General features: G+C 40.4%; 4 protein-coding genes across 11 annotated transcripts; 1 reads left to right on the top strand and 3 right to left on the bottom strand.

Moving 5' to 3' along the window:
- Positions 1-10,051: 10,051 nt before the first annotated feature.
- LOC111593209 lies at positions 10,052-12,599 on the bottom strand. 4 transcript variants are annotated; one of them, XR_002751025.2, is made up of 11 exons: positions 12,485-12,599; positions 12,244-12,411; positions 11,724-11,852; positions 11,481-11,649; positions 11,260-11,427; positions 11,074-11,199; positions 10,948-11,009; positions 10,608-10,730; positions 10,382-10,549; positions 10,206-10,331; positions 10,052-10,141 (listed from the first exon to the last, which is right to left on the bottom strand). XR_002751025.2 is itself a non-coding variant. In XM_023305854.2 (6 exons), exons 3-6 carry the CDS (start codon positions 10,668-10,670, stop codon positions 10,064-10,066), a joined length of 435 nt encoding a protein of 144 aa, XP_023161622.2. In that variant the 5' UTR covers positions 10,671-10,730; positions 10,948-11,009; positions 11,074-11,180; the 3' UTR covers positions 10,052-10,063. The 4 variants fall into 4 exon arrangements, 1 of the variants encoding a protein (XP_023161622.2); XR_002751027.2 differs by having other exon boundaries at positions 10,206-10,324; XR_002751028.2 differs by having other exon boundaries at positions 10,206-10,273.
- A 4,083-nt stretch (positions 12,600-16,682) lies between these two features.
- LOC111593218 (cuticle protein 76) lies at positions 16,683-17,399 on the bottom strand. The gene has a single exon (XM_023305869.2). The coding sequence runs from the start codon at positions 17,397-17,399 to the stop codon at positions 16,683-16,685; it is 717 nt and encodes a 238-aa protein (XP_023161637.2).
- A 988-nt stretch (positions 17,400-18,387) lies between these two features.
- Positions 18,388-18,927, top strand: LOC111593221 (cuticle protein LPCP-23). Its single transcript, XM_023305872.2, has one exon. The coding sequence runs from the start codon at positions 18,388-18,390 to the stop codon at positions 18,925-18,927; it is 540 nt and encodes a 179-aa protein (XP_023161640.2).
- A 1,425-nt stretch (positions 18,928-20,352) lies between these two features.
- On the bottom strand, positions 20,353-22,383 carry LOC111593203 (protein late bloomer). 5 transcript variants are annotated; one of them, XM_030225266.1, is made up of 6 exons: positions 22,205-22,383; positions 21,806-21,932; positions 21,485-21,664; positions 21,295-21,429; positions 21,058-21,237; positions 20,353-21,002 (listed from the first exon to the last, which is right to left on the bottom strand). In XM_030225266.1, the coding sequence occupies exons 2-6, from the start codon at positions 21,914-21,916 to the stop codon at positions 20,898-20,900; spliced, it is 711 nt and encodes a 236-aa protein (XP_030081126.1). In that variant the 5' UTR covers positions 21,917-21,932; positions 22,205-22,383; the 3' UTR covers positions 20,353-20,897. The 5 variants fall into 5 exon arrangements, with proteins under 5 accessions (XP_030081126.1, XP_023161606.2, XP_023161603.2 ...); XM_023305838.2 differs by lacking the exon at positions 22,205-22,383 and having other exon boundaries at positions 20,353-20,957; positions 21,806-22,185; XM_023305835.2 differs by lacking the exon at positions 22,205-22,383 and having other exon boundaries at positions 21,806-22,184.
- Between the last annotated feature and the right edge of the window lie 1,279 nt (positions 22,384-23,662).

Below are 23,662 nucleotides of genomic sequence, written 5' to 3'. Positions count from 1 at the left end.
ACAGCGACAAAAATGTTAAGCTTGAATTACAGCTCAATGCGCGTTAAATATTTATTTAAAAAATATTATATTTATCGTGCGAGTATTTGGCCATAATAATTAAATGTCAACAGTATTAAATGGCATAAGAAAAACGGCAAAGCTGCCATTGACAGCTATATTTTGTTAAAGGGAGCTGACAAATATACAATTATTTATACAAAAAAAAACTTTAAGCTTTTACGAATAACTTGTGCGAGCTTCCTGCAACATTGCCACTACAACAATGGCAACAATTGTGCGCTTTATTTAAGTATATATCCGATCAATCGAGACTGGATTTCCGTGTTCCGCCGTCAACTTTCAACTTATTATACAAATCGCAGACGTCGCTAGAGTAAATTTGCTGCCTCGCTAAGCCGAAAGTCCAACAAGAAAAATCACTTTTCGACCTGCCCCAAACAGACGAGGGGGCACGGAAATTTTTTTTAGAGTCAACTTAAGTGGAGATTTGCTTTCGTTTTTCAAATGATTTTTCGCTTAATATGCCAAACACAATTTTACTTTTCATTCAATATGCAAAAGATATAACGTCAATTTGCTGCCTCTATATATATATAAATATATACATATATATATATATCTGAACTTTTTAATCTCAAGTTAAAGCTAGGGCAGCAGCTCACGTGCTGTTGGGCGAGCCAAATGGCATTAACATTAACTTCTTGCTAGTGCGAACATAAAAGATGTTGTGGCTAGATTTATGTTGGCAGTTTTACAGTTATTTTAAGCACTACCTAAAGGCGCTAACACACACATACCCACACACACAGATAGAGATAGAGGCAAAGAAAGAAACAAACAAACGGTTCAACAAGCAAAGTAACAGCTACTTAAGCGAAAAGGAGCTGGGCAAAGTTTTGCAACTATTAAAGTATTAAGTAGATGTGCATCAAGAAGCTGCAGCAACAGCAGCAGCAACACGACACCAACTTTCAGCATTGCTGTAAATGCATTTCTTTCACAGCACAACAACAACATGGCCAACTTTTGTCCATTGGCCAGCTTCGGCTGCCTGGTTTAGTTCGGCTTATGCGCTATGCTTAACACTTTTTGTTGTCCTGGCCACAACGAAAGCGGGCTTAAAGTGTATAATAACTGGTATCTTTATGTGAATAATAGTCAGAGTTGCCATCCACGCTTGAAATAAAAAAATAATATATGTAATTGAGTTGTAGTTCTTTGTAGGTTTCACTAATACTTCTGCATCTTCTACTACTATTTTTATTTCTCTGCTACTACTACTTTTACTTTATATTCTAATACTACTATTACTTACTACTACTACTTCTACTACTATTACTTACTACTACTACTATTACTACTACTACTACTATTACTTACTACTACTACTACTACTACTACTACTACTACTATTACTTACTACTACTACTACTACTACTATTACTACTACTACTACTACTACTATTACTTACTACTACTACTACTACTACTACTATTACTACTACTACTACTACTACTACTACTACTACTACTATTACTTTCTACTACTATTACTACTACTATTACTTTCTCAAACTACTACTACTACTACTATTACTTACTACTACTACTACTATTACTACTACTACTACTACTACTACTACTACTACTATTACTTACTACTACTACTACTATTACTACTACTACTACTACTACTACTACTATTACTTTCTACTACTACTACTACTATTACTTTCTACTACTACTACTACTAATACTTTCTACTACTACTACTACTACTACTACTACTACTGTTACTTACTACTACTACTTCTACTGCTATTCTCTTCTACTACTTCTTATTACTAGTTCTACTACTTACTTTCTACTACGTGCTTCATCTACTACGCCTACTATTTACTACTACTTCTACTACTTTTAACTCATACTACTTCTACTAAAACAACTACTTACTACTACTACTACAATTACTACTTCTACACTGTCAACAGCTTCTCTTCCTAGTGCTACTACTTTTACTACCTGCGCTACCATCCCGTCTTATAATCCTGTTCCTACTCCTGCTTTTACTACTATACTTACTTCAACTTACATATCCAACTACAGCTAATACAAGTACGCTAGTAGCTCCTGCGTTTGCTCCTAATCTTACACCTACAATTACTTCTACTCTTCTTTCTCTTCCTTTTCAATTGCTGCTTGCATTTATACTCCGACTAGGATTAGACTTCTACTCCTCTTTTTACTTTTGTGCCATGTCTCAACTCTCTTCTAACTGCTACTACCACATCCTGTCCGCTGCTACTCCTTAGTATCAATTAATAAATTGTGAATAACTTATTAAATCGATTGACTTACAGCATTCAAGTCTTTTGACATGCCTGAGATATTCAGCATGATCCGAAGATTAAAAAAATCGAGCTGACATCTCAGAGTGTGGGCCAATCCCTGTTTTTTGTTTGATATATGCGTTCGTCTCAGCTTTAAATCAATGTTGACAAACTTTTATTGGATAAGTTTGTTTAACGACAGGCATAAGAACACAAACGCAAAACGCAGGTAAAAAGTTTAGAGTTCGCTACGTTTTTTCTTTGCTTTTGCTTTTGCTTTTGCCAGCGCACTTTGTTGAAAAATCAAATTGAGCAAAAGTTGAACTTATAGGAAACTTTTGTGCTAACGCGAATAAAAACAAGTTGCACTCCAGATGGAAGCGCATGACTCAGAGATACCCAGAAATACGAGAAATTTCTTTGCTGCATAAGGAGACGATACTGAGAGTTTGATTGTAGTCAATAGAAAACTGAGATCTATATAAAGTTTAGACTGCAGTTGATAGAAGCAGCTATACATAACATTGAAGCTAATATACCCTCTTAGCTCTCAAGTTGACTGAGCATTAAGAGAAAGGCATGGGCTGGCAAGTTTGCAATTTGATTTGTGCGCCAAGTACGAGCAATTGATTAGCCTGATTCTAGCAGTTCATGAGTAGCCAACAGGCCATCCACCCACGCACTCAGTGGCACTCGCTTACTATCTCATTCACACTCAGTCAGGCACTCACTTATGATTGGCTTTTCACCTTATTTTTTGTTGAGGTCGGCAGCTGGTTGGCGCCTTGGCTTTGCGTAGCTTCAGTCGGCAAACTTTGCTTGCAATTTGTTAGCGCTTTGCGGTGGCAGCGACAACAACTGTTGCACTTGCTGGCAACTAGGTGAACTCAGTGCTGCGGCACAGACGCCCAGCTGTTTAATATGCTGTGAAATTGCATTACATTTTGGAAAAAAGAGTTGGCTTGCGGTTAGCCTGCTCAGCTGCTCGACTACTTGGCTGCTGCCTGTTGCCATTTGCAAGCTGCAGATAAGCGTATTAGCATAAGACACTACACACACTTGTTGTGTGTGCACATGTGAGTGTGTATGAGTGTGTGTGTATGTGTCTTATCTGCATTTACCTCTAGCCATCTCTAATTTTGTATAATTAGAAGCCAAGCATCTGCTATTTTGCAGTTACAGCAAAGTAGTGTGTGGAGCTTTTAAGTTTAAGTGAGCTTTTATGTGCTTGGCTTCGCTAAAGTTGATAAATAACATTCAATTAGATGTGTATATAAATGTATTTAACTTGAAGAACTTAAAAATGTGAGAGAGCTTTAATGTAAATAGCTTTAAGCTTTATAACATAGCTGCATTTGAGCTTTAATGTGCTTTACCTTTTCTTGATAAAGATATATTTGACCTTTAATGTTGTATATATATATATATATATATATATATATATATATATATATGGTAATATCTATTTAATACAGCTGTAAGTTAGTTATATGTGCGCTTTAATGTGCTTTGTTGAACGACTTTTACAAATATTCATCCAAAAGTCAGTTTTCACTTGCATTTAATGTTTTTAGTTATTTACCATTATACATCAAAATGAATAGGCATTTTCGAACAAAAGCTTTTGATTTAATGACGTCCATCAATTAACTTAATCACAGCTAAGCACACATTAAATATCTTTTAGTTAATCAGCTTTGCGCTTCAATGTGCTTTAACATATTTAGGCTTATCTTTTTAGAGCAGCTCTGACATTCCATATTTAATCAATTCATAGCCTCAACTATTTCATTTACAACTTATTCGATAAGCACATTAAAGTTCTTATATTTAGTCATATTTAACGCTAGTTAAGTTTTCATTTTCATCTAATGTCTTCGGGCCATAATAGCCAAACCAAAATAAGTATCACATGGACTAAGTTAAATTGTTGCCTGGCCAGAGGCGTGCAACGCGTCGCCTGTCGCCTGTCGCTTGTCGTTTGTCGTTTGCCGTTTGCCGTGGGGCTAACAAAATGAAAGCTTGTATTGCATTTAAAATGCAATAACCGGATTAGATTGTGTTGTTGCCATATCAGCATGTCCTTGCCACTGCTCTGCCTCGCTCTCCACCCCACTGGTTCTCGCTCCCCCCGTCTCTGTTGTTGTTGCATGTTACTTTGGTATTTATAGAGTTTTAACGCAATCGCAATTTCAGTTGACATTGTTCGCTTTTGGCCATTGTCAGCGCCGTTTGCTGCCGGCCCCTGTCGATAGCTGGCTGCAGGTATGTCCGACCGACACGGTCGGCCGCCCGGTCGACTCACTCCCCACTTAGTCGATACTCACTGTACTGTGCGCAATCTATCGCTGCCTGCCTTATGAAAAATGCATTTGCCTGCTTTTATATGTTGTGAACTGGCAACCAGTTGCCACGAATAACTTCATTTGCAATTGCCATGTTAATGTTCCTCTCTCATATTTGGCTAAGTCGAGCCTATGCAGGCAGCATATGAATTTTGTTGGTCAACAATGAGTTATGAAGCTTCCGATTTTATGAGATTTTCGCTTTGGCATTCAATTGAGCAACTGAAGTGGAGAGCAGTGTTAGGGTCTGAGTTTTCTTTAAAGGCAGTTTATGAAACTTGTCTCAAATTTTTGCGGATTTTTATCATTAATCAATCAAACTCTATAGATTTTTTTCAGATTTTATTTCTAGATACAAATCTCATAATTTTGGTAAAGCCTTCTTTTTGACATCAATCACAATTTTGACAGCTGCAGCAGCTGCGCCGGAAACCCTCATCGATGGGCGAACAAATTAAAGAGAATGCAAATAAGTCAATTCCCATTTCAAACATGAGATGAAATTAATGCGCTACCAAATAAATACGACAAGATAAATGTTTTTCTTTCCTTTTCTTTTCCTTACTTTTTTTCTTTTTTGGTAACAAGATAAAGCGACGGCAGCAGTGGGGCAAGCAGAGCTAATAAAAATACACGAGTCCTGTGCGCGTCCTTCCGAAGTGTGAGTGTGTGAGGCATGCCTTTGGCTGTGACAGGGTGTGCGAGTGCGTGTGTGGCACGTTTAGCATTTCAAAAGGCGTATTGTTTATTTTTCTTTGCTTCTCTATCTTCTTTCTGTGCATTTTCGCATTCAATGTTATTTATCTGCGTTTTTATACGTATCTTATGTGGGCCCCTCGTACTGCCTTTGTAACCCAAAGTCTCTTTCACAGTGCGCTTTTTTGTAGTTAACTTCTTTGTAGTTTTCGCTCACTTATTCATTTCTTTTTCACACACACGTGCCGTCTGAGTGTGTGTGTGTATTAAACTCGGCTTGCTGCAACTTGTCACGTACGGCAACAACCTTTGCCACTTAAAGTTTTAAGTTGTGCGGCACTGTAAAAATATGTTTTAATTCCATAATCAGCTTCGGCTACGAAATCAATTCCCCATTGTTCGAGAGAGTCCAAAAAATCATAGCATACTTTGCAGCGCGACAAATGCTGGTCACGTACAATCCCTAAGTTAATGGAGGAGGTGAGGCAGGGAGGCAGGGAGGCAGGGCGACTGAGTTACGCTGGGGCAGCTGTCGCTGTTTGGGTGCACTTAGCATTGCTACATAATTTCAGATGGCGTCGTTTTAAGAATTATGAATGCCACGTGACTTCTGCTGGCCAAATAATATAAAAGCACAAAAATTGGGGTAGGAAATTGCAGCTGAACCGAAACATTCTACTTTTATCTACAAGCGAAGCAAACACAAAATGAGCATCGTATTAATAAGAAATGCTTGAACTTTAAGAATATTTGATATATTTTAGTTTTTAATTGCAAATCTGTGAGTAGCAGATGAAATTTGTGATAGATTCTGCCTATGAAAATAAGTTTGTTGGCAGAGTCTTTGCATGAGCAACATTTCTGCGCAGATATCACAGAAATTCTTTTGCATGTGGCTTAAAGCGTGCAGTTGGATTTAATTTATATGGGCAGCAACTCGACCCGACCGGTCAAAGGTGTCGCACATAAACCATTCAATCTGACATCGCACAACTGTGCACAGCACAAAGGGACAGAGGAGACAGACGGCTAGAGGCTATGACAATGCTCCATGTTGACCGCAACCAAAACTTTCGATTTCAGTTCGTTAACGTGCAAAGTGAACACGTTTCTCGACAATGCACGGAGTTATATTTGGCTGGGGTGTTTTTTTGTCTTTTTTGGTTTGGTTTCCGGATTTACCACGTGGGTAACCCACGGCTGCAATTTACCAGGTTGTCGCTTTTTTTTTCCTTTCATTTGTCGAGTGGTTTCTTCTTTTTGTTGTTGTGGCTTCCATATTCATTTGGCAGGGCTGCAAATTGCGCACGAAACATGCGAGCGAGTGCAGAAAACCAATTTGTAATAAAGACTACGAATGAGAAGGACATAAAAGTGGACATGGCATGGCGAGGCCAGCCGGATTATATGGCTAGCGAAAGATGTTGACACATCACGCAGCATCGCAGAGCCAGAGAGCCAGGAGAGAGCAGATTCTGGCATTTGAATGTTTTCAATTAACTTTATGTAGATAAATAGCCAACAACTAGCATTGACGCTCGCGGGCGCTTTAAAAGAAAACAAAAAATGATTGTGGCAAAGTCGGAGGGCAGAAATAAAATGAAACATTGCATAACAGTAAATTACGCGCAGCGGAAATTGCATTATCAGCGTCAAAAGGCGCCAAGGACTATGGCCAGCGAGGACTATCAAGGACTCGGCTTGCACCCTGCAGCGCTTTGGCACTTCCTGCGCGTCGAGACAATGACAACGTGCATCGCGGATGAGACGCCAGCCAGCACGGAATGAGTTGTGATAGTAAACTTTTTGCGACGCGCATAATTACAGCTAAAAGAAAGGGATGCTCCGCCTGCCCCGGCCCAGCAGCAAGACTGATGAGCAGTTTATGACTTGGCGCTTTTGCGCTGCATTTAATATATATTTCTGCTGTATTGTGTTCTGTTTGCTTTCCTTGACACCAGACGCACATTTGTAAATAACAGTTAATAACAAAGTGGATTACTCTTGGCAGTGCAGCAGTTATATGAAATTTTAATGAATTGTTAAAGCCAAGTTAACATTAGAGCACATGTGTGCACTCCAGACCGAATCGCTCCCTTAACTTTCGTTTCCAATAAAGTTGAGTGCCGTCTCTGGACCCTTCCTCCCCGCCAAGCCCAACCAACACACAAATGGAAATTTTACGCAGCCGTGAAGAGGAGGAAAAGTGCCCTTTAAAATCACTTTATTATGCATGCGTGCCAATGGCTGTGTGGACACATTTGTTACCATACGATAATTTATAAGAAAAAGCGTTCTCATCGAACCGGCGACATTTCACATTCCATTCCCGGAATGGCGCTGTCTTCGAGCGATAAAAAGCCAGCGGCGACCGACACGCGCTTTAATCATGAAAATTCATATTGAGTGCCGGCACATGTTGGCACACGCTCGATAACGATAGCTACTTATGGGCATAGATGGATGCACTCACACCTGATAGGTGTGCTTACATATGTAAATGTAGCCATTGAATTAAAATTTCAAGAAATTTCTAAGACACTTGCTGTCTGCAGTGGCATAATATATCTATGTGTAGAGTCTATGTATATGTTTGGGCAGCCAACAAGTGCAGGGCCTGCCGCATGCCACATGCCACATGCCACACGCCCCACTGTCACAGCCTTGTCGTCGCACACACAAAACAGCTGCACAATTTCCGTTAAAAACTTTGCGCTAAAACTTTTTGTGTGCGACTTTTGGCAGTGGCGAAGACAAAGGACGCTTAACAACAGGCAGAAGCTGGATACTCTAACTAACTGAATTTTAGCATAGTTAAATATAAAGGCGAATGCATTTAATTTAAAATTATTCAGTTATTTTAGCTTTCGGTTTATGAGGATATTTTTATGTTCTTAAACAGCTATAATATAGAAAACCTTCGCAAATAATTCTATCACTAATAAAACTTTCATGTTTCTTGCTTGCTCAAGTCCAATAAGAATCTAGTCAGACTCTGCGTTCGTCTAAGTTATAGTCAGTTGGAAGTTTCCGCCGCATGCACTTCAATTGCGTCGACATTTACATGCCTGAGTCATTGGCCAAGAGACTGCGCTCTCTGCTTCTCCCCCTGCCGACAGTGTCTTACATCTGCTTTGACTCTAATAGATTTTAATCAGCCGCAGGATATGCGCCTGGACGCTGCCAAGGACAGCGACAACATGCTGTTTTTTCGAGGCCAGCTGCTGCTGCTGCTGCTGCTGATGAAAATCGCCCACGGCGCAGAGCTTTAATTAAGCGATTTGTATAAAGCCCGTACAATCTAAGCTCTATATATATATATCATTTGAAATGCCCATTAAATTTGGTTAAAGTGTGGCCCGTTTTCCACGCGCGACACCTCGAGGGAGGGTGGCGGCGGCTTCACACGCCTAATGAGGCACTCACTGAGTGCATACACTGCTCGAAAAAAGCTGTTGCATTTCGGTTTCAGCACTTTGACACGTTTGCCACATAAGTAGACGCTGGGCGCAAACATATTTCTTTTTATTTACGTAATTGGCTGAGTGCTTCGGGCGCTTGGTGCTTGGCGCTTTGCCTCAGTTTATGGCCAGATATATATATTTTAATGGCCTTATCGGTTGATATCCGTAACCGCATCCGCATCCGCATCCACGTCCGCTACCGTTTCTGGCTATAAAATGACCCGCATAAATGTTGCCCGCGCATTACGCATTTAATTTTCGCCCTCTGCCAGCGAGCCAAGTGTGAAATATCAGCTCCTGGACAGCTGGGCCAATAAAAGTGTCAAATGGAAATGCGTATAATGAGCATCAGAGTTCAGAGTTCGCAGCATTGCTGCAAGGACATCATCGTCCTGTGCTTTTGCTGCTAACCAATTGAATGTCAATGTCGCATCCGCTGCGCTTGACTTCTGACCGCCTCGACCGAACCGCCCCGCCCCGTCGCGTCGTTAAAGTGCTTTAAAATGCAAAGTGCCATTATTTGTGTGCATCGTTAAATTTCATTTAAAGCAGACAGTCAGCGACAATTTCGCCTTGCCTGCCCCCATCGCGCTGCCTTGCCCCATTTGCCGCTTTGCCACAAACTTTCGTTTATCTTGTCATCGTCATCTTTATTGGCTGCTGCTGCTGCTGTGGCTGCTGTTATCCTGCGGGCGTGTTGTGTCCATAATTTCGCATGTAATTCGATAGGCCACAGATAGTGGCTATCTCTAATGTCTAATCTAAAGACCAAGACAATTCTGCAAATAAAGCTGTTAAGCTGGTAGCTAGCCAAATAAAAGTAAATTAAATACTGTTTCCACATCAATGTGCCCTCACAGTCAAAGATGCGCTTCCAGCTTCAACTAACATGGCCTATGAAACGAATCGAAATGGTCCTCCCTAGAAAAAAGAAACTAGAAACAAATGAGCGTCGTAAGTGTCCGACTAGCTGATACCCTGAGCTCTGCTTAGTTTCTGCTTCTTCGTACAGACTTTGGTCCTAGGTTGCGGATGGATGGATGACGGAACACACGAATGGACAGATATACTTTTGATTATTATTTGATTATCCTTCAGATGCACAAAAAATAAAACCAATAAAATAATTTTAAGAATTTATTAAAAATATTTATATACATATATATATACAAAGATATATATATAAACATATATATATTTTTATTTTTTTCTTCTTTTTATTAGTCTAAACTTGAATTTCGGATAAATTGCATTTCTCCGATACCTTCACCCAGAGGGGAATAGCGAGCACAAAACAAAGTCCCTAAAAAAGAGGAGAAAATTAAATAGCCCAAAAGCCTTTCGAGATCAGAGCAGTTTATACTTACGGAAAAGATAATACACAGTTCATACCATATCTGAATACTCAGTTCATTATTAGATGTTTCCAATGGATCTACAAATTTGCGTAATAATATTTTGACGAAAAAATACATCATCATTGCGACTATGAACTGGAATAAATTTCAAATAGTCAAATAGGTCGCAAATACTTGAGACTCACCCGCTTCAGTTTTAAGGTATTATTGCGATACGTTCCATTAATTCCAGTGACAAGTGGTATATTAATTAAAGTATTCATTACAATCGATACGATTAAAGCTGTTCTAATATTTTGCTGGCCATTGCACAGGGTTACGATGGCCACGCTTCCGTCCAGAATATTAAAAATCTAAACAGCAAAAAGCTAGCTGAGTATATATATATTGTTCACTCATATTAGAACTTACTGCAAAAATGATGATTACAATTAAAGTTGTATATCTGAGTGCTTCGAATTGAAGTAAACACATTTTTACAATTAATTTTCTTCATACTCAAAATGTGAAAACCAGTTCCTTTGTTTTCTTTTCCTGTAAAAGAAAATTTGAAACAGGCTACTTTGATTGCTACTAAATATAAGTTTTAAAAATTGAGAAGCTTTGAACAACAAACTTTAAAAGCTCGTGGAAGCTTTTTATAAATAAGACCTTTTAGATACCAAATATCCATTAGACCACAATTCATAAGGTCAAACCAATTAAATTTTTTAAAAATCATTATCAAAAATTTTATTTGCCGTTGTATTACCTGAGCTCCCACTTTTCGCCCAGTTTCAGGTATAGAGTAAATACAAAAATCAAGCTGAAAGCCTGAAAGAAACATCCAAAATATAAGCCACAAGCATCGAGTGTCTTGGTAGCCACATCCACTTACCGAAAGTGCTGCTTGCAAGTAATACCAGGGACTCAGAAAGTTTGAATAGAATTTAGTATCAAAGACAACGGCTTGGTCCGCAATTAATATCTTACTTATAAAGAAGGCTATAAATGTGAATATACACTAGCGGAGATGGAGTAAACGTGGTCAACTTATGCAGTACCTAGAGTGATCTGAACTTACAAGCTTGAGCGGCCATTTTTTGTAAAAAATGCCTCCATAAATGCCCAAGCCAGTTGTAGCAAAAAGAATACTATCCAGTATTATAGAGACGACCAGTATGCCTTTCGCAGCACCGTCGAACTCGCTTACCAATTGTATGCAGTGGAAAAGGTTACAAGTAGTACATATCTGAAAAGAATTGCATTTACTGTCTTTTATGCGATTGCAAAATCGTAGCTTACCATAACTACCAAACATAATACGACCGCATTGATTTGCAGTACAAGTAACTGTAAGAAACACATGTTCTGTAAGCCAAACTCCAACTAAATGTTCTTTAAAAGCGACAGACAACTTTCAGACTCGTTCGACCTTTACGATCAGTACGAAGACTAATACCATCGAGACAAGCTATACAGAACATAAATTAATGCAATCATAAACATCGCTCTCTCACGGTTTTTCTTTTTCTTCAATTCACTCACACAACATAAGCACGACACGAAAAAAAATATATCGGATAAACGACCCAATTTCGATTTAGCTGCGCGCTCTTGAAAAATTATCCAAATAATTGCCTTAAACACGAGGTAGACCGTCAAACAGGCCGCTAACTAAAATGTTCGTGCGTAAATTATATTTTAGATTGATTTTGAACTTAATCTTAAGTAAGCTTAAAGCTTATATTTTTAAAGTGCCAAAAGCTTACGCAGAATTTAATTTTAAGATGAAGCTCGTTACTCTACAATAAATACTTATACAATTAATACAATAAGCTAAGAGCTTTAAGCTCTTTATATATATTAAGGTCAAATGCAAGCAACAAGTAAAGCTTAGCAAACAAATATCATACTAAAAGCTTTCTATATTTTTAGTTTAAGTGCAAGCTTTTTTGTAAGTGAGCTTTAAGCTCATTAATTTGTATTGCTAATTAATAATTAATACATATATGCATGCAAAGCCTTTCAGCTTAATATATTTTGGAAAACTTGTTTTCAACTTAACTATGAACAGTTTAAATGCTTTTTGCGCACATAAGATATAAATTCCAAGGGACAATATGACGATGACGAACACAGTTGCAGCTGTGATCGAAAGGATCATAAATGGCACTGCCGCAGTATGACTGATGATATAGGCAATATTCACACCCACTTCGGCAATACAAATTTGCTTCACATATCGATATATATATATAGATATAGAAAAGGGTATATGAGGGATAAGCTACTGCACAAAGACTCACCAAAAGGATGCCCAGAGAGACTTCAGTAGCGATTTTAACACATCGTGACGATTTAACTCTGCACATTGCAGATTCTAAATATGTATAAATATTAGGTAACAACGTTTGGATTAGAAAAAACTATAAACATAAATGACAACTATTTCAAGTGAAACATTAGTTAGCTACAACAGCCAGCCCACAAGATGTCCAACATCCAACATGCGCAACAACAGCAACAACAATGAGAACATTGTTGACAACTTCCAGTTGAACGCACAAAGCGAAGCCAGAAGACAGTATCGACTCCTTCGAAACAACCCCTACAGGGCATACGGCATACGGCATACGGCATAGAGTCGCAGTCAGTGGCTGTCCTTGCCAGCTTGCTTCTCCTTGTTGGTTGTCCCTTTGCCAAAATAATCGCCACAATAATCTGTCAACGACAGCTGTTGATGTCATAAAAACCTTTTGAAGATGTAAAGATGTTGTCACACACACAGCAGCAACAACAACAACAACAAAAGCTAATGATAATTTGCCACAATTTACACAGCAACAGGAGCTGCCCCAAACCAGCCGCATCTAATGGCTGGCGATAAAATCATTGATGAAGCTAAAAAGCTAATTGAATGTTAATCGCTTGACATTGACATTGCACGTGGCTGTGGCTGTGGCTGTGGCTCTGGCTCTGTCTCTGGCTGTGGCCGATAAAGGCCAAAAAGGTGAGCATTGAATTTGCATAGACTAATGATAAATCAACGGGCGGTCCGTGCTTTAAGGCCATGGCTGCGTCTTTGCTCATTTATTTATGCCACAACAAGACACAAATAAAATGCAAACAGTCTTTAAATTAAAAATTAAATTTTAATCTACAGCAAGGGGCCAGCATTGCCGCGGGCCAAGTGATGATCCGTATCAGTTAGTAGAGCTCGACAAGGTGGTACTAAGCAGCGGGAGGGTTGGTTTCTTAGAAAAACCAAGCTCACAGTTTTCAGCTTGTCCTTTGTCTGGGACGATGACATATCGCGATGCTGAATTGTCTGAGCTGCTTGGGTTCTCATTTCTTTTCTATTTCTGCTTCAGTTCGTCTGGCAACATCCTCCAAATTTGCCTAGACTGTGGCAGTTTGAGGGATTCCGTTGAGTTACTGAAAGCAAATTCACAAAGAATTTCTTTCGTTATATATATATATATAATATATAATATATATAAATTTAGAATATTATATATAATATTATTCATTACGTAGATTTAATATTTTTATTATAAATATGTCATATAATCATTCTAGTTCATAAAATTCAATTCAAATTTAATATTCATGGAACGACGCTCTGTAAGTTAGGACTCTTTGGCTGCTGGATGCTCATCCATCATTTAGATACGTTAGCTTCTGGAATCAGTTACTTCTTCTATTCTTGATATACTTAGACTAAGCCATTACACTCAAAATTACCAATTTAAACTAACCAAAAAATTAAAATTATATAAAATACATTTAAATATTTAATTTTCTAGAATTTTGTTTTAATTAAACTAAATTAATTTAAATTTAATTCTAATATATACAGAAGAGAATCAGAATTTTCCACTAAAAACAATTGACAAAATATTTTTTAAATTTTTCTTATACATATTTTAAATACCTCGATTATTTGTCAGTCAAATCTCAATGCTCAATTACATTTTGAGCAGATATCAAAAGAAATACATTCAGCCCGTTCAATGTTGAACAGCAAAAACAGCAGCAGCTCGGCAACACTGGAATTATGGCAGTGGTCTGGCATGCACAGCTAACATTTGCTGTTGCACAAACTTTTGAATTGGACACTCGAAAGTGGAGCGTCTGGCCATGACGGGGACTACATAAAATGCAGTCACAGCTGTCTGGCTCAGCTTTGGAGGCATTTCGGGGTTCGGCCCTTTTCACGTTTTGCGCCATGTCCGATACAAATAGCACAGATGGCATTGGCCAAATAGCCACAGATGCATCAATTGTCTAATTGTTTGCCGAGACAGAGTCGTCATAATGTCCATCAAATTACGGCCCAAGAGTTGAGTTGAGTCGAGCTGAGGTCACCAATACAATGTGAGGGTGTCTGACAGCAAAACCTTGCTGTCTGGCTGCTGTGGGGATGCCCGTGGGATAGGTAAATTTGATTTATGACTTATTATGCGTCTTATGTCCTTTCATAATTTAATTATAGCAGGACATAGCTGCACAGACACCAGACAACAGGCTGGGAATGTGAATGTGCCTGCGAGTGAGAAATGCACTTTTTATCCACGTCTCTGGCCCCTCGCTTTCTCTGTATCGTGTAAGCACAATAAAGCATAATGCTCTGTTATTTAAATGATGAAAATTCGCTTACGTAAATTGGATTGCAACAATTGTTTGTGCTCAGCTGCATGCGCAAGCAGTTTGTGCAAAAACCAAAAGCGACAAGCCCAAGCACAAGCCAAAGCCAAAATGCAAATGTAATTAAACTGCACTTAGGCCAGTTCTCTTTCCACTCTCTCTCTCTCTCTGTGCGTGTGTGTGCTTGGTATGCCAAATGAAATTGAAATAAATTATTGACTAATTGTCAAGGCAGACAGACAGACAGGCAGACAGATAGACAGACAGGAGTATGCATTCTGCTGGCCCACATGGCGTATGCGCAATCACAACTGCAGCTAATTTCGTAAGAAAAACGTGTTTGAGTGTTGCCCCTTTGCCTGGTTTTTAACGCACATCTTCATTTAATTTGATTGTTTATGCTGGCATTAGCCTGGGAATTGCCAGAAATCAATGTCATCTCGGCCTGGGCCTGACGCCTGCTCCAAATCCAAAATAAAGTGTTTTACAATCACTTTTTAATCAGCTTTCAATTAGATGATTGGCCATACGCATGTCGAATGGCAATCGTAAGAGTACGAGTTAGCTATGAGTGTCATCCATACACCTGAGAGTATGACCAAGCTCTTTTATAAATTAGCTGCGCCAGAGCTGCTTGTGTTGATGGAATGGAATTTGCATTCGCTTTCAGGCCTCGAATTTCAATTTTCTGTAATTTAAATATTAAATCCAATTAATTTTCAAAGCAAGTATCGTAATGAAAGTTGAAATTAAACTTAGCTTGCTCTGAAAATGATACAATTTCATAGAGATAAACTGTTTCACATGAATTTTTAGCTATAAGACATAATTCGCTATGGCCTAAAAAGTTGATTGGCTTGTAAAAAATATTCTCAAATATATAAAAATAATTTTAAAAATTTTAAATATATTTTTCTATATTAACTCATGTTTATCTATATTTAAAAATTAAAGGAAGTAGAGAACTGGCCATACAAAGTGAAGTTCAAGGCATAGACTTCTCTGCTGAATTCGAGATATCTAACTCTTTTGAAGATATAAGGCATTGTCTGCTCATATGTATATAGAGTAAATATAGATTTAAAATCTTTCTCAGCCTTGTCTGCTATTCCCAAACAACTTCAAGATCACAGTGCATTAACCCTTATAATGTCTTGAGTCTAACAAAACATGCCCGCTCTTATGATATATGTTTGCTGAATGACCCAGAAAGCAAATGAAACTCTGATTGCTATATGTTATGTTATATGGGCTGAAACAGTCGATAATTAACAGACAATAATTATAGCAAGTGCAAAAAGCACAACTAACCGGGTCACAATTGTCTCTGGGTCTATTGTTTGTTCGGGTAAATTGAATGGCAATGAGACGGATTTTGATTTTGATTTCGATTTCGATGTCGATGTCCATTTCATAGATCAATCGGTAGGCAGCCAGAGGGCAGGCAGCTCGTAACGCTTAAGTGCTGGAGGTGTGCGAAAAAAAGAAACTGTTAAATCCAATTAATGGCATATAATAATTTGCAGGGCGTAAACACGCCCCCGCCACGAGCTCAGCGGAAAGCGGCTTAGCGAGCACGCGAAGGCCACCAATGAAAACGAGATGACGTCGCAGAAACCGGCTTCCAGCTTCGACTCCAGCGGCAGCTCCAATTGTTTTCAGCTGCTCTGATATAATTCATTGAACAATTGCACGTTTACTGCTTGTTAGGCTTCACTTTGCTTAGCACCGCTGATGATTTGTGGCCCAACCTCGAAACGGAAGCTTTGGCAAGGTTTAACGAATATGCGTTTTTATTATTATCGAAATAATCAACATTAACAAGAAGAAGTTTCAGCAACTAGCGCTAGCTGGTCTCTAGAAGCCCCAGTGAGTGCCGAAGCCATCGAAGCTCATGTGGGAGACGCTCTCGGCGGGCGAGTAGTGCACGGTCTGCGAGCTGCCGTAGCTGGAGACGCCCAGGGCGGGGGCATTGTGGGTATAGGTGGTGGCAGCTGGTCCATGGTTCACATTGGTGGTGGCCAGTGGTGTGGCATAGGCGACAGCTGGTGCGGCATAGCTCTTGGCAATCACGGGTGCAGAGTAAACAGTCTTGGCCAGAACGGGAGCTGGAGCAGCATACGAGACAGTCTTGGCCAGCACGGGAGCTGGAGCAGCATACGAGACAGTCTTGGCCAGCACTGGAGCTGGAGCAGCATAGACAGCCTTGGCAACAACTGGAGCTGGAGCGGCATACACAGCCTTGGCAACAACTGGAGCTGGAGCGGCATACACAGCCTTGTGCACAACAGGCGTAGCCTGAGTGTACAGAGGAGCTGCATAGGTGGTCTTGGCAATGGCCGGAGTGTACACATTATTCTGGACGCGAGTGTCTGTCTTGCGCACGCTGGAGTAGGGCGTATCGATAGCCTTTGAATAGCTGGAGACGGTGCCGTCAAAGGAGCGCACCACATTATGCTGCGTGGAGGCAACAGCATCCACGGCAGGATTAGCCACGGCCACATGGCTGGCCAGCAGACCGGCATTGGCATAGGCCACCAGAGCGCAGAGGGAGATGACGTAACGGAAAGCCATTGTGAATGGAACTGAAAACTGTTGCTAGCTGACTGACTGGGCTGCGACTGTTGCTGATTTGGCCAAAATGTTGCGGCTTTTATACGCAGCTGACGCGTGCCAAAACGACGAATGTTTGGTAATTGAGCCGGCCCACAATGAGAGATGCGAAATTGCTGTGCTGTTGAGCCGGATTGCCTGTCTGCCTGTCTGCCTGTCTCTCTATCTGTCTGTCTGTCCGTTGAGTATTTGGCAATTATTTGAAAGCCAATTTGTGACCATAAATTAAACGTCGTAATTACGTTTGCAGAGCGAACGACTCGACGGCACACGTGTAAAATTAATAACAATTTGGCAAAGAAAAAATTAGAGTATATAAAACGCAGGCAGCAAAAGAAATAGGGCGTGGCAGTCATCCCAAGTTGGCAACACAATTCAATTTGGGGGACAGGCGCCAACTTTGGTAATTTCAATAAATATTCATCATGCGCCCCGTGCGCCACAGGAGCAGCACAAAAACTTGCACGAAAGTACAAAAATCATAAACAACAACGAAAAGTAAAAAAAAAACAACGCAAAAAAAAAAGAACAAAAAAAACATCCCCACAGAAAAAAGTTGACACAAGCTGAAGAGTCCTTGAATGGGGGCGGGGCATATTTGCTGCTTGAGTTGAACTCAATTTAATGGAAAAATACGCGCGAACGCAATAAAAGTTTTTTGCGCTCTGTTGTTCTCTGGGAAATTTATGAGCTGCTGATAGTATTCAAAATAATTCACTTTTCGAACTCCGGCGAACTGCTTTTGGCCCGTCATTTGCCGACCCATTGAACCAGTTTCTTCGCCTAGGCCTAAGTCGCTCTGTCGCAAATGTTAAGGCCATTGCGACCGTGAAATTTGGCCAACATAATATTTGCTAAGTACTTTTTGTCGGCTATTTAAGCTGCGGCGTTGGTCCAGTTAGGCATCAGTAACAGCTCCAGTTGCAATTAAACAACAACCTCCTCAGTCATGGCATTCCAGTACGTCCTTCTCTCCATCTGCGCTCTGCTCGGTGCGGCCAACGCTGGCCTCCTGGCTCCAGCCAGCTATGTGGCAGCTGCTCCCGTGCTGACCAAGCTGGCCCAGCCACATTACGACGCCGTCGGCACCACCCAGCAAAATGTGGTGCGCTCGTTTGGTGGCACCGTCTCCACCTACTCCAAGAACGTGGTCACACCCTACTCCAGCGTCAGCAAAGTGGACTCCCGCACCACCAACAATGTCTACACGCCTAAGACTGTCTATGCTGCTGCTCCAGCTCCTGCTATCACCTATGCTGCTCCAGCTCCCGTACTGGCCAAGACTGTCTCGTATGCTGCTCCCGCTGTCACCTACTCAGCGCCTGCTCCCGTGCTGGCCAAGACTGTCTCGTATGCTGCTCCAGCTCCAGTTTATGCCAAGAGCTATGCCGCACCACTCGCTGCGCCCACGGCCTATGTGAAGTATTCGCCTGCAATTAACGTTGCTCACGTTAGCTTCGATGGCTTTGGCTCCCACTGGGGCTATTAGGTTGAGCCTTCGCGCTCAGCACTTGTTGAAACTGTTGTTGATCACTCGAATTAAAATTTAGTTGCAAGAAAAAACTTTGGCAATTGTTTTTATTATTTTTTAAAATTGTACAAATTTTAACTGCTTGCATTGCTTTTGCCCAACTGCCTGGCACAGTTAATGGCACATAATACACGCAACATTAGCAGTTGACAATGCTATGTCATGACACTAACTTGCCAACACTTCAACAAGACGTTGGCCAAGCTTGTTGCGTGGCTTGATAAGCTGCTCCACTTTAGCGCTAATGCATATATCTGTTTCTCTATCGAGCTCTTTCACATATTTATGTATATATATATTTATATATATATTCACATCCTCATTCCGTTTCGCTTTCCATCAATCTTGTTTTCTCAGTCGCTCTCTTTTAACCGCCCTTTCCCTCTCACGCACTCTTCATATTTTTCTTACATTCTATCTGCCTCTCGTTCTGGCTTTATCTCTCTATCTCTACCTCGTTTGCTACCCTGAGACGTCTCTTTCTTTCTGACTCTCCGTACCTCTCTCTCCTTCTCTCTCTCAATCTCCATATCTGTATATTTCTTTTACATTCTCTCTATATCTCTGTATATCTCTCGCTTTCTCTCTCTCTATGTATAGATCTCTTTACCTGTGTCTACCTCTCTCTCTTCATGTCAATTGATATTCTCTCTCTCTCTCTCTATCTGTATCTCTGAATTCTCTATATCTCTTTCTATATCACTTCCTCTCTATCTGTATCTGTATCTGTATCTATCTTTATATAAATTTAATCTTTCTCCTTATCTCTCAATTCTCTATCCCTCTCGCTCTTTGTCTCTCTTCCTTTCTGTCACACTATCAGCCTCTCCCCTTGTCTCTAACCTCTCTCACTCTGCAGCTCGTTACCCTATGTCTCTCTTATCCCGTCTCTCCCTCTGCATTCCCCTTGTCCGCAGCTGCCGCCTCATTCTGCACCTCCTCCCCAAAACGCTGCCCTTCACATGAGTTCAACATTTAATGGGGCGTATGTGTGCCATAATTTTATGCCTCACGCCCAGGTTCTTCCGCATGCATCGCTCTCACTCTATATAAATATATCTTCATTCTTTTTTCACAGGGTCGCAAAATATTTAGTGCAAAACTTTTTGTTTGTCTTTGCACTTGGTGGCAGCGGCGGTGCGGAAGGCGCACAAAAAATTGTTGGCCAAAGTTTAATGAGCCACATGACCCCTTTTGGTTTTTCAGTTAGCCCCCAGTTTAGCTAGCCTTTGCAGCCATAAACTTTGCGATGGGACCCATCGGCAGCTCAGCAGCTTGACCAAAGTGTTGTTATTGTTATTGTTATGGTTATGGAGGTCTGTGGCGGAAAAGTTTGGCCAAATCGTCGAGCAGCAGAGAAAAAAAATAGTATTAACTGCTTGGGCTACAGCAAACTATTTAGCCATAAAGTTGGCCGTTCTGCTGGGCATATTTTATGCATTTCGACGGGCATGAAAATTGTTTTCCATTTAATGTTGACAACAGTAAAATATATATATGCGCACATAGCACATAGCACATAGATAAAATATGTAAGAGCTCTTGTTGAGCATCCTAGTCCAAGCCATCCGATTGTCCTTGAATATGTGCTCAGTCGCATGGCTGCACTTCGCTTTTGCATATTGTTTCCGAGTATTTGGTGTGCTGTCCAGGCTGCTGTTGTTTGGCTATTTGCAATAGTTTTGGATTCGCCTTTGTTGATTTCTTTATTGGCTCATGCATATGCAGAGCGAACAGAACGGACGCTCGGACATTGGCTGACAAGGACTCAGCCAGCCAGACACTCGAGTGTTTATCGTTATTGATTGCAGCTGGTGAAATATGAGAAGTGTAAGTCGCTGCCAATACCAATTCCCACTGAAATTCCCATCCAATTCCCAATTTCAATGCCATCCAATTTGTCTTCCAAATGCAAATTCAATTTGCCACTAGAAAAAGATTTTCTCCTTCCACAGAGTTCGACAGTTGCGCTTTGCCACCTTCTTCCGCTTCAGGTAGACATAGAAGCCAACCAAAAATATGATGAGCACTAACTGTTATCGATATACGATAGACACATCAATCGTTTCGAATGCTATGCAGACTTACCAGAATTAACGGCGTAATCAGCTCGATTTGCAATAGTTGTCTCTCAGTGATACTTTTATTAAGACACCCTGCGGAATTCAGAGAAGCAGCCGATCGATTATCATTGGCGAAGCAACTGGCTGGCAATTCACCAAATGTGAGCAGATAATCATCGGGACCCAGGGCGCCACAGCACTTGTACTACAGAAGAGAGCTTGAAGCGGCAAGCAAAGTTGACATGAAAGATTTGCGACTTACCGTAGTTTCGTACTTACTGAGGCTCTGTCCATTCTCCCACAACTTGTGGATGTCATGCACGAGCGGATAGCTCTGTGTCAGCACCAGGGTTACCATTAAATCCAGAAAGCTGCTTACCGCTAGGACGGTCAGGTACTGCAAAAGGATATCATGCTGCAGTTGGTACAATAATGAGACCTAAATGACTTACAATGCGCAGTGGCTTTAAGTTCTGATAGAGCACCAAGCCAAATCCCAATAATAAAATGCAAATCAGTATAAGGCACCCCACAAGCGAGACAATTTCAAATTTTAAAAAATCACAGCCTGGCGTATTCAAATAGTAGTTCACTATCGAAGCGTAGTACACGGTATCATTGACAACGCAGCTCTTTGCATGAAAATAAATAAAAGAAAAGCGAGAAGATATATAAATTAATATATAAATTAATATATAAATTTATATATAAATTTATATTTATATTTATATATAAATTTATATATATATATATGTCGATCGACGCTTACTAACCAAGCATATGACAAAGCCTATGAGCACAATCCCGCGAAAGCTAATCAATTTCCAGTTCCTTTCCTGCGGAACGGGCACAACGTTTGGCTGTCTCTCCTGGGCTCTCTGCATAGTGTGTAATAATCGGCTGTAATATAGTTCAGATGTAATCAAAGCAAATTCACATTCAATTAAAATTCTTTGACCCAAATTCTAACTCAAGTTAAAAATTGAAATCAACAAATTTTGCACAACTTTAAATTTTGTAGAATTTACTGTTTGGATGACTGAAGTACAGAACTGAAAGCAAGACTTTGCACTTGATTAGCCAACTTAATTTAGCCGTTTATAGTTCAGCTAACACAAATATAACAAATTGTTGTGAGTTTTATATGACAATATCGTGTGAGCAGTATTTACACGATATTCTTCAATTTCTCAAATGTTACAAATTCGTAGACAAGATTAGGAATTCGAGGAGCCAAAGTTCTGGAAGGACATCATTTGACCGAGTTTTCTCGCTTGAGTTGTATCCAATTCTAGTCAATTTTTCTTCGATACCTCTGCAGGTTTGTCGAAAATTGAAATTGTGTTGTAAAAAATATATAAAATATTCAAATTTGATTTACAGTTATTTGTGAAGTATTTGGAAAATGTAATTGAATATTTTGAAGTGCACAAAATAAACTCGAGGTCAGGTAGCAGCCTCTAAACATATGTATAAATACCAAAAAGAAAAGGAAATAAAACACAAATGTCAAGCTTCTGCGCCAGGTTAAAGCGATTTCTGGAATTTGCATAGATTTGCTGTGGTGTTTGCTTCGGTTTCGCTTAGTTTGGCTCGCTTCGGTGCGGTTCGTATGAACGTCTCCAGTCTATGGAATTTTTTAATCAAACAGTTGCCATTAATTACTGCAGAATTCTGCCAGCCACATAACAGACATTTTTTCGACGGACTCCAAATGAATGAAAGCCAAAAGATGGCAAGAGGGCAAGAACCAAGGCGCGGCCAATACTCCCGCTTCACATGTTTTTGTTGCCGTTCGCTGTGTGTGGTGTGTGGCAGTAGCAACAAAAAAGATTGCCACGGGCTAAACCGCAACGCAGCCAGAGCTGGCTCGCAACCAGTGAAATAGGGATGGAGAGAGGAAGGGAGATAGAAGCGTTGAGTGAGGTCTTTGCGTTGCAGCCATTCAACACAACTAAAAATCAAATTAGGTGCAAACGAGCAGCCGTCAGCAGCGGTGGCTGCTGCCAGTGGGCGTGGCCGCGCCCAATGTAATGAATAATTTATAATGCAAAAGCGCTGATATTTTTTGTTGCCTTCGCTCTTAGCTGAAATTAAAATTTTGTGGCTTTGCTTTTCATACGCCAGTTAAAGTCAAAGATTTTGTTGTTTTCTGCTTGCAGAAACTTCAGCTGCAGTCGGACGGCCCAAAGCCAAGGGTGGGCCCAGCTCCATGTGAAGGCGGCTGATAAATGTGCGTGTGCTGGTGTCAAGTGCACGCTCGTGAATTCAATTTGATATACAAACTGATTTATCGATGCTGAGCAGAGTAGTGTAGAGCTCCGCCCACTTGACTCCTCCTTTCCACTTGAAGCACTGCCACACGCCATTCATAAGTCAGTCAGTCAGTGGGCCAAGCTGCAGCTTCTTAAGGGGGGAGTCGTGTCTGCTCAAGAGACGATAAAAAATTACATACACTTGTAACTGTTGCTGGCTGCAGCCCCTAACAAGGTTAATTTGTTGCGATCGCACAGCGCACTGTCATTTATCTTCGCTGTCAGCGCCAAGTCTATGAAGCAGCCAGGCTCTAATTTGAATTTAACAAGCTTCGCATCGAGAGCGTGTCCTCAGTTAGTCAGTCAGTAAAAGTC

This window comes from Drosophila hydei, unplaced genomic scaffold (assembly GCF_003285905.1).
Source record: "Drosophila hydei strain 15085-1641.00,03,60 unplaced genomic scaffold, DhydRS2 tig00008128-arrow-arrow-pilon, whole genome shotgun sequence".
Lineage (NCBI taxonomy): Eukaryota > Metazoa > Arthropoda > Insecta > Diptera > Drosophilidae > Drosophila > Drosophila hydei.
This window is presented reverse-complemented; position numbering and strand designations above follow the sequence as displayed.